The 9,130-nt window shown below is 36.3% G+C and overlaps 2 protein-coding genes across 2 annotated transcripts; both read left to right on the top strand.

Annotated features, from left to right (window-relative positions):
* The first annotated feature begins 378 nt into the window (after nucleotides 1–378).
* On the top strand, nucleotides 379–3,938 carry LOC106625686 (outer dynein arm-docking complex subunit 4). The gene is made up of 8 exons (XM_014245516.3): nucleotides 379–851; nucleotides 1,372–1,523; nucleotides 1,589–1,771; nucleotides 1,830–2,039; nucleotides 2,114–2,290; nucleotides 2,884–3,182; nucleotides 3,244–3,389; nucleotides 3,452–3,938. Exons 1-8 carry the CDS (start codon nucleotides 608–610, stop codon nucleotides 3,790–3,792), a joined length of 1,752 nt encoding a protein of 583 aa, XP_014100991.1. The 5' UTR covers nucleotides 379–607; the 3' UTR covers nucleotides 3,793–3,938.
* Nucleotides 3,939–4,907: 969 nt separating this feature from the next.
* On the top strand, nucleotides 4,908–8,598 carry LOC106625624 (outer dynein arm-docking complex subunit 4). The gene is made up of 7 exons (XM_014245456.3): nucleotides 4,908–5,449; nucleotides 5,516–5,850; nucleotides 5,907–6,116; nucleotides 7,094–7,270; nucleotides 7,342–7,646; nucleotides 7,847–7,992; nucleotides 8,073–8,598. The coding sequence occupies exons 1-7, from the start codon at nucleotides 5,206–5,208 to the stop codon at nucleotides 8,396–8,398; spliced, it is 1,743 nt and encodes a 580-aa protein (XP_014100931.2). The 5' UTR covers nucleotides 4,908–5,205; the 3' UTR covers nucleotides 8,399–8,598.
* The last annotated feature ends 532 nt before the right edge of the window (nucleotides 8,599–9,130 follow it).

Genomic DNA, 9,130 nt, shown 5'->3' with positions numbered 1-9,130 from the left:
ATGAAAAATAAATTTATGATATGCTGCCAAGTTGACTGACCTTAGCTGGATATAAGCCCGGGTCCGTTTTAATTACGTTGATTTAACTGTGGTGGAAACTTTATTTTCGTTCATTATTCCCAACTGCTCCATAATGAATTATCAGAGGTTATGTGGAGCAAAAAGGTCTTTTCCATATATACCATAAAATTCGTCACTTTGTAATACTAATTGCCGGGTAAATATTATGTTTAAATTATGATAGCTGATCCAATCAAGTTTCCATCCAGACTAAGGCGGATACTTTGCCAATAGTTAATGTGAACCGTTTCAAACAATACTTCAGTAAATAAAAATGGGAATGTTAATACCGGTAAAATCAAGTATGCGCAACAATTGACACAGAAAAATTATTCGCTCTCGAATAGGGAAAAGCAAAAAAAAAAACTAAAATATTTTTTATATAATTTTTCATATGCAATTAGCCTCTGGCATTCAATCAAAATTTATACGATTTAATTCGAACGTTCAACTTACCATTTTTTGGAAAACATATCGAGTGCCATCGGTGTTATTGACCAGTTCTAACGTGAATTTGTAACAACTTTTTCCTCTCAATTCGCAAAAAATGATAGAAGTACCGGTTTTGCCATGGGAGAAGATCGACTGGAGCGATGAACGTGTACAGAAAATCTATCTCGATTGGGGTGTATTCAATACCCACAAACAACAATTGGATATTGCGGCGAATTATTATGATAAATCATTAGAATTGAAAGCAGATGATGCACGGGCGCTGGTTTACCGAAGTCTTTGTAAACGCGACATTGCCCAAACAGAGGGCGCCTTGGAAGACGCTTTGGCTGCGTTGGGTGAGTAAGTTATGGGGGCTCGTGGTGACACGGTGAAAACTATGGAAATGTTTATATAGAAATACGAAACTATAACGCAAGAAAGTGAACTATTTCTTAACTCATACTGTCATTATTTCTCCTAATAGGTCAAGATAGTAATAATTTTAAACAAACTTCTAATGCTTAATTAGAGATAGGTTTACCTAATAAATTGTGGTCACTTCGTAATTCAGATATCCACAATTAAACTGCTACCCCAATTTTAAACCACTTTTTTATATCCTTAAAAACGAGACGTGAAGCAATCTGTTGATGTGTTGAAGTTTAGAATCTTAATAAAAAATCTTTATTAGATGTTTAGTCGAGCTTTACAGCCTATTTTTTTCACGACAATTAATAGGGGTCCGAATATTTATATTACTAGATATTGAAAACAGAGGGGGGACATTGTAAAGAAATTTGAGCACGAAATGTACCATCTTCCGAATAAACTTACGGCAATTACCAAACTGTGTATTAAAACAATATTATTCTCCAGAGATTGAACCTCAAAACGCGCATATTAATCAAGAAATATGTCAAGCGCTGCACGAGTTGAATCAGTTTGAAAATTGCAAGGTAGAACTTCATAATAATTCTCGAAAATATATCGGTAGAAAGGCAACGAGGTTTATAAATAAGCTCATTGTGGTAAGTTGAATATAACCTCAAATAAAGGATCGTATACAAAAGCAGCTACTTATCTTTGTTTTAAGATCGACGAAAACTTCAACGATACAGTCGGCGATACGTTAAGTCCCTTCATACTAAGAAATGAGAAGATTTTCGCTGATGTTTTGGCATTTTTGGAGCGTGAGAAATACGTTGATCCACGACCACTATGGAAAGTACTATACGAGCAGGGTAAATGCGATGTGCTCAGCATACTCGAAAAGGAGGTAAACAATTTACGGCTCTAAACAATATCGACGAGCGTAAAAACTTTCCATTTTATAGGAAGTACTGCTGTCACCACGAGAGGTCGCTAGAAGGGAGCGCGCTTTTAGGGTCTTCAATCAAATATATTACAACAAAAGTTGGATTGATGTATTATTTTTGAAGAGTCTGCGTGAAAATCCCAATTTACTATTGCCACAAAACAAAGTGTCCACGCCATTTTTGCGAAATCTTGTGAATACCAAATATGATGTGGTTAAAAAGTTCCTGGTAATGATGATACCACCACGTTTGATATACTAAAAAATATTATTTTATAATTGTACCACTTTTCTGCATTCTAGAAAATGTTACAAGCACGTAGTCCGGTCTACACTGAGCAATTGCGTAAATGTCCCAATAGAAAGATTTGGGAAGCTCAGCGTCAGAAACATTTGAATCATATACAATACCAAACTCGTCGTAATATGCTAACGATCTTACGTACAATACGGCAATTACGCGCTTTGGGCAAAATTAAAGTAAGTGATCAGCTGATGATGTTTTATTAGTTGACATTTCTTTGTTGTTAAATTATAAAAATGATTTGCTCAGATTCGATCCAATCTATCAAAATAATCTAAAAAAAAAATGTTACTTCCTTTTATAAAAGTATCTTTCTGACCTTAGTTAAATCCTGACTCTTGAAAAGTGGTCTCTCAGTAAGTATTTGATGGCGACCCACTTCATATCCGAAACTTTAAGGAAAAGATATCCGAGTCTATTCCTGAAAGATGTTGTGAGCTTCTGCTACTTTTCGTCCGAATTTCGATTGTTCAGTTTTTATTCCAACCTCAAAGTGCTCAGGTCTGTTAAAATGAGCATGCGGGCGACTCGGATCGCACGGAATAGTATCCTAAGACGATCATCAAAATATGTTTGAAGCCTTTCCTAGCTCTATACTATTAAATCTACTACTAATAATACAATTATTTTCTCGCAGTTATAACTTAATAACGGGTTTGAAAGCCGCGCATTACGTTTTAAGTTATTAGAACTTTTGGTTTATACAAATATTTATAGCCAACCCTTTAATATTAATATTTAGCGAGCTTTTAAAATTAATTATTTGCAGCAACTCAGCAAATATGTCGAGGAAGTAATGGGCGATTATGTGGTATTGAAGACGCACCGCGTAATGCCGTGGAAATTCGAATTCATCAATGAAGTCTACAATACCTTGGCATTAGCATATGCCGATATTTACACCGCACCACCGGACATGAATATACATTATGATACAAGGAATCGTCTCATACGTCTCTTAAAAGTACCAATCGATAAAAATAAGGATCGCAGCTTGAAATTCGTGTTTGGAGACAAGTCCACATATCAAGAGCCTGATGCCATCGATTTCCCACTGCTAGCTTACAAGTGAGTGTTGCAAAAAGTAAAGCAAAAAACTTCCAGAAATAATTATTTCAAATATTTGTAGAAGGTATTTGGCACGTTTGGAGAAGCGTATGCATTTCGCTAAATATTCGATCGAAAAGTGTTATTTGCTCTACGAGATCGCACAGAGCCACTTGTCGCAGAGTCGCTTTGAAGAGTGTTGCTCTGTGGCGCGTAAGGCAATTGAAGGTTGGTGTTTTAACTCATTTTTATCGAAATCTTGTAATTCATCTAATTTTCTCTCCGTGTAGAATCGAAGAATTGCAATAGCTACTTGTGGCGCTTCTTGAGCACGTTGCTCATTTGCAAATCTCATGCGGTATTGCATAAAGTCGAAAGGGGTCGAGATGCACTCAATGAGGCTTACGAGTGCGCTGCCTTGTTAAAGAGTGAAGAACTCTTACATTTCATTGATGTATGTCGCGTATCGATCGAAACGGAAATATCGATGAAGAAGCGTGCACAATCCGTCGATTCGGTGCGCAGACGCAAGAGTCGTTCGTCGATTGCCAGCAGTCATTTGTCGCAAATGTCCAGTGGTTCGGGAAATACGAATCAAGAGGAGAAGAAGGAAGATGATGAATTTGAATAAACTTTAATTTTGTTGAGTTTCTGTGTAAACAAAATTATTTTGATATAATGTATTTAACGACAATGCCGACACCCTTATAAATAGCTAATGAACGTAAGGTTTTGGTTTTTACCGAAAGCTTTAATAACTTTATAATGTTCTTAAAATTGTTTCTTTTACTAATGAAATTTTCTTTAACACGTTGGAAAAGAACACTAGGTAGCTTAAAAAGCATTGTACCTAGCACGTCACATAGCAAATTCAGTTAAAAACCGACTAATCTCGATCTAATGAAAGTTTGGATGAATATTTGAAAAATCGTCTAAGTAAAATTTGTATTAAGTTTGTATCTTAAAGACTGAAACCACCAAACCAGTTATCAGAAATTTCGAAAACAACCTTATTGAAACCCTGAGGGTGTTTTAAAGCATTCAAAAATCGCTGGATGTCGCTGTGTCGCAAAACATTTATGTATGATAAGTTTAACTACTTGGTCTATGGAAAACCTTACTAGTGTTTTTTTTTAGAAAGTAAATAGTTTAGATATTGGTCGAGGCCCGATTTAATATAATTGTTAACTGGCGAAATCGGTCATTTCGAAGTAAAAAAGCTGATGAAGTAATTTCGACACCCTTTTTTAATCTTAAGACCTTTGTAAATATTTTCGTCTCAATCTATTATTTTTTTTATTCCAAACAGTAGTTTTTTATAATAGAATTTCTTAATACATTTGATCAATTCTATAGAGTTTGTATAGCTTATTGAAGAAAATGGTGAAAACAAATTCGAAAATACTTAAAAATTAATTAGTTCAGGTATTCGGGAAAGACACTTCATTAACCTCGGTTTTAGATTCTAATGTTTCATCCACGCAGACCACGATTTCGGCCCCACCTTAACTTTGCAGATGACATTTCAGGATGCAGGACTTTCCCAGAATAACTATATGCCTTAACTAAATGCGAATTTTCGTTCCTACCGGTATTAATTTTCATACCAACAGCATTACAACTCTTTGTACCCAAAACGAAAATTTACCAATTTTGAAATTTACAACCCGTTGTTTTCAAAATTCCTTTCATTCGAACACATGAGATTTTATTACAGGCACTCATGGCACATTACTACGAAAAATAGTACATATATACACTTTTTTTTTTCATTGTAAATATTGCTCTCAATTTTTCAAAAGCAATTGTTCCCAACTCAAATATATAGGCAAAAATATCCGGAATTAAAATTACGATCATCCGACAGTAACAAAAAATATTATTTTAACATTTATTGCAACAAAACTTCAAATAAAATTTTTTAATAAAGAAATTGGTAAATTTTGCAAATTTAATACATCGAAACCCGTCCGAATCGGTTTTCAATTATCGGGAACAATTTGAACCAACATACACCAACCTATACAGCAAGTAAATCAGCCTAATGCAAGAAGTACCGGTATTGCCATGGGAGAAGATCGCTTGGAGCGACGAGCACGTGCAGTTGATATATCGCGATTGGGGTCTCTTTTACACACACAAACAACAATTGGACATAGCGGCGAAGTACTATGACAAATCGTTGGAGCTGAAGAACGATGATTCGCGTGCGCTTTACTTCCGCAGTCAGTGTAAGCGTAATATCGCGCAGACGCAGGGCGCGCTGGGGGACGGCCTGGCAGCTGGAGGTACATTCATGCTACACGTATAATCACCTAACAAATAAAGAACAACTCTCCCGATTCTCTTCGCAGCCATTGAACCGAATAATGCACCGATAAATCTGGAGATTTGTGACGCCTTGTACGAACTGAATCAATTCGAGAACTGCAAAGTTGAGTTACACGACAACACACACAAGTTCTATGGCAAGAAGGTGTCAGCATTTCAGAATCGTTTAATTGTGGTCGACGAAAATTTCAAGGACTCCATTGGTGAAACTCTGGGCCCCTTCATATTAAGAAATGAGAAGATTTTTGCCAAAGTATTGGAACAGTTGGAGAAGGAGAAGTACGTTGATCCACGTCCTTTGTGGAAGATATTGCGGGAACAGGGTAAATGCGATGTGCTCAGCATACTCGAGAAGGAGGTAGGAAATGAAACGGGCTCTAGAGAAATTATATAATATTTCTAACATATATATAGGAATTGTTGTTGTCGCCACGCGAGATCGCGAGACGTGAACGCGCCTTCAAGGTCTTCAATCAAATATATTACAATAAAAGTTGGATCGATGTGCTGTTTTTGAAGGATCTACGAGATAATGGCAATTTATTATTGCCGCAATGCAAAGTTTCCACGCCCTTTCTGCGTCATCTGACCAACACCAAATATGATGTGCTGAAGAAGTTTTTGGTATGATAAATTAATGTTATATTTGTAGTGTTCAAAAAAGATGCGTTGGAGGTTTTAAGGAATTAAGTTCATGACTACCTCATTAGCTTGAAGCCGAGCGTGTTTAGTTGATTAGGTGAAGCATAGAGGTTTCGATTTAACATGAAACATGCTGCTCAAAAATGTTTAAAAAGCATACCGGATCCTGGAGGGCATCGCGCAGGATGGTTACAATATATCCGGTAGAAAACAGCACAACTCAAAAAAGAGAACTTAAAGGCCAAAACTGATTCGCATATGACTTGAATCTTCAAAAACTTCGATAACGCTCATTAGAACTGGAACAATTTCAGGATACCAGCTTTCGCAATCGAATCTAAAATATATTAGGTCGACCAGTTGAATTTGAGAGGACCTATCTATGAGAGCTTTATATCAAAAAGGTAGCTGTAGTCAAGCATATCGAAGCGATTTGCTGGTCTGGGATATCATGGTTCTATCTGTACTTAATAGTATTTTAGACTATACTTTGGTTCTCCTTGGCAACTCTGTTTAGTAGCAGTCTCTCTAGAACTAAAAATATACTTAAGTGTATCTTACCCGTTGCACTTGTCCCGCGCTAGCAAAGTAATGCTTCAAACATTTGGGGGCCACACGGTATGAGACACTGGAAGAGGAATCAATCGGCCGCAGAACCTATTTAAATTCGCTCCAAACTCTATCAGCCTGAAGGTTGATTACTTTTCATGAACTACGTAACGGCACTCCATCTGACACCGCTAAGGACCAAACCTGTCTATGTGTGGTTCAGGAGCCTACTACACTTACCTAACCTAATCTTTTACCACTCTAAGGCTTTAACTGTTTTCTTCTCGACATAATACAACCACGCTAAAAATAATTATTTGAAGTGAAGACTTTTCCAGGAGGCTTAAAACCACTTCATCCCGTTATTATTTAAACACCAATAATGAATTTCTTTCTCTATATGTTTTTAGAAAATGTTGCAAGCCCGCAGTCCACTTTATAATGAGCAAATGCGTAAGTGTCCGGATAAGGAGGTGTGGGAGAAGCATCGACAGGCGCACTTGAATCATATACAGTACCAGACGCGTCGTAATATGTTGACAATATTGCGTACGATACGACAATTGCGGGCTTTGGGAAAAATTGCTGTGAGTTTATTACAATACATATTTATTTCATATTTTATATTTATTTCATTTGTTTTTTGTTGAATTTATAGAAACTCAGTAAATATGTCGAGGAAGTTATGGGCGACTATGTCGTGTTGAAGACCCATCGTGTCATGCCATGGAAATTTGAATTTCTCAACGAAGTTTATAATACTTTAGCGCTAGCCTACACTGATCGCTATATTAAACCAAATGAAGGAAGTTCTGCAACTGAGAGCAAGAAAAATATGAGTTTAATGCAACTACTACGTATACCCACCGACAAAAATAAAGATCGTTCAGTCAGCTTTGTATTCGGCGATAAGTCCACATATACGGAGCCCGATGCCACCGATTATACACTGATTGCTTATAAGTGAGTTTGATATGGGAACACCCATATATATAAGGGATAGGTATAAACTCTAACCTATAATACTTGTACTTTGGAATTTGATATATTATTTAAAAATATTTTTCGATATTTTCTTTCGAGTTTTTCAAGGGATCAACTCATACTCTTTTATGCATTAATACGTAATACTCAAAATAAAATTTGTTCTCCCGTTTATCTAGAAAATATTTAGCACGTTTGGAGAAACGCATACACTTCGCGAAATACTCGATCGAGAAGTGTTATCTCCTGCACGAAATCGCACGAAGTCATTTGGGGCAGAGTCGATTTGATGAGTGCTGCTCGGTGGCGCGCAAAGCAATCGAAGGTGTGTATTACATCTACCCTCTACTATACTTCGTGCAATAGAACAGTCTTACCCGTTTCATGTTACTTATATTTTTGTAGAGTCTAAAAATTGTAATAGCAACATTTGGCGTTTCTTAAGCACCATATTGATTTGTAAATCGCATGCGGTACTTCATAAAGTGGAACGAGCGAAAGAGATACTCGACGAAGCCTTGGTTGTGGCAAACAGCCTAAATAGTCCCGCTTTGGTTGGTTTTGTCGAGAATTGTCGCGTAATGAACGAGGCAGAATTGTCACTGAAGAAACGCACACAGTCCATGGAATCGGTGCGTAGGCGCAAGAGTAAAATATCACTTGAAAGCCGCAACTCACAATTATCACAACAGAGTAATGAAACAAACGGAAGTTCGAATGACGCTGCTTAAAAAATATCGGCAAAACAAAAATTCAAAAAAAAAAAATCAATAATTTAACTGTACAACAAAGTAATTGTGGTATTATATAGTTGTACCCATTTGAACAAAAAAATCGCATCATGTTTTATATTGTACATATGTAGCGACGACTATTGCTTACAATAATAAATATATATATGTACTTAATTAATAATTAATTTTGGAGAAAATGATGCTTTTATATTTAATATGAGACACTTAGATACTTAGACACTTCTTGAACTAACGAAATTCCGGAGAACATACTTGTAGATATAGAGAAAGCCTTCATACATTCGATACAAATTATACAGCGTCATAACCCGTTATGGCCTTATGCTCTTTGGAGGAGAAACAGGAGGAAATATACAACCCGTTATTTGAGCAGAGTCGAATCTCAAGAAGTATTCATAACTTTCCTAGTTGAGTCAGCGGTAGAGAAATGAAGTCAGTAACTTATTTTGGTACTGTCCTTGACACAATATCAGTAAAGTAAAAACTTTATAATCGGTGAGGTACTAGAGGGCACTTTGTGAAAGTTTTATTATATACTGGCCTACCTAAAACTTACTGGACATTATCTCAAAAAACAAGACAAATGTTCCGCAGTTTAAAGCTCTCATTTTAATTTTATTCCACTCGCCTTGCTTTCTACAATATACAATACTTTTGGTTAGAATAAATAGTCTTATAATCAGATTGAAGTGAGATTCATCTCGAGAA

Source organism: Bactrocera oleae, chromosome 5 (genome assembly GCF_042242935.1).
Source record: "Bactrocera oleae isolate idBacOlea1 chromosome 5, idBacOlea1, whole genome shotgun sequence".
Taxonomy (NCBI): Eukaryota; Metazoa; Arthropoda; class Insecta; order Diptera; family Tephritidae; genus Bactrocera; species Bactrocera oleae.
Note: the sequence above shows the minus strand (reverse complement) of the source record. Positions and strands in the feature narration are given on the sequence as shown.

Bases quoted from the DNA above. Each gene is read 5' to 3' on its own strand.
- LOC106625624 (XM_014245456.3), top strand. From the start codon at position 5,206: ATGCAAGAAGTACCGGTATTGCCATGGGAGAAGATCGCTTGGAGCGAC. The intron at 6,117-7,093 runs GTATGATAAATT...ATATGTTTTTAG, and splicing joins ATGTGCTGAAGAAGTTTTTG to AAAATGTTGCAAGCCCGCAG. The intron at 7,271-7,341 runs GTGAGTTTATTA...TTGAATTTATAG, and splicing joins GGGCTTTGGGAAAAATTGCT to AAACTCAGTAAATATGTCGA.
- LOC106625686 (XM_014245516.3), top strand. From the start codon at position 608: ATGATAGAAGTACCGGTTTTGCCATGGGAGAAGATCGACTGGAGCGAT. The intron at 852-1,371 runs GTGAGTAAGTTA...ATTATTCTCCAG, and splicing joins AGACGCTTTGGCTGCGTTGG to AGATTGAACCTCAAAACGCG. The intron at 1,772-1,829 runs GTAAACAATTTA...TCCATTTTATAG, and splicing joins TCAGCATACTCGAAAAGGAG to GAAGTACTGCTGTCACCACG.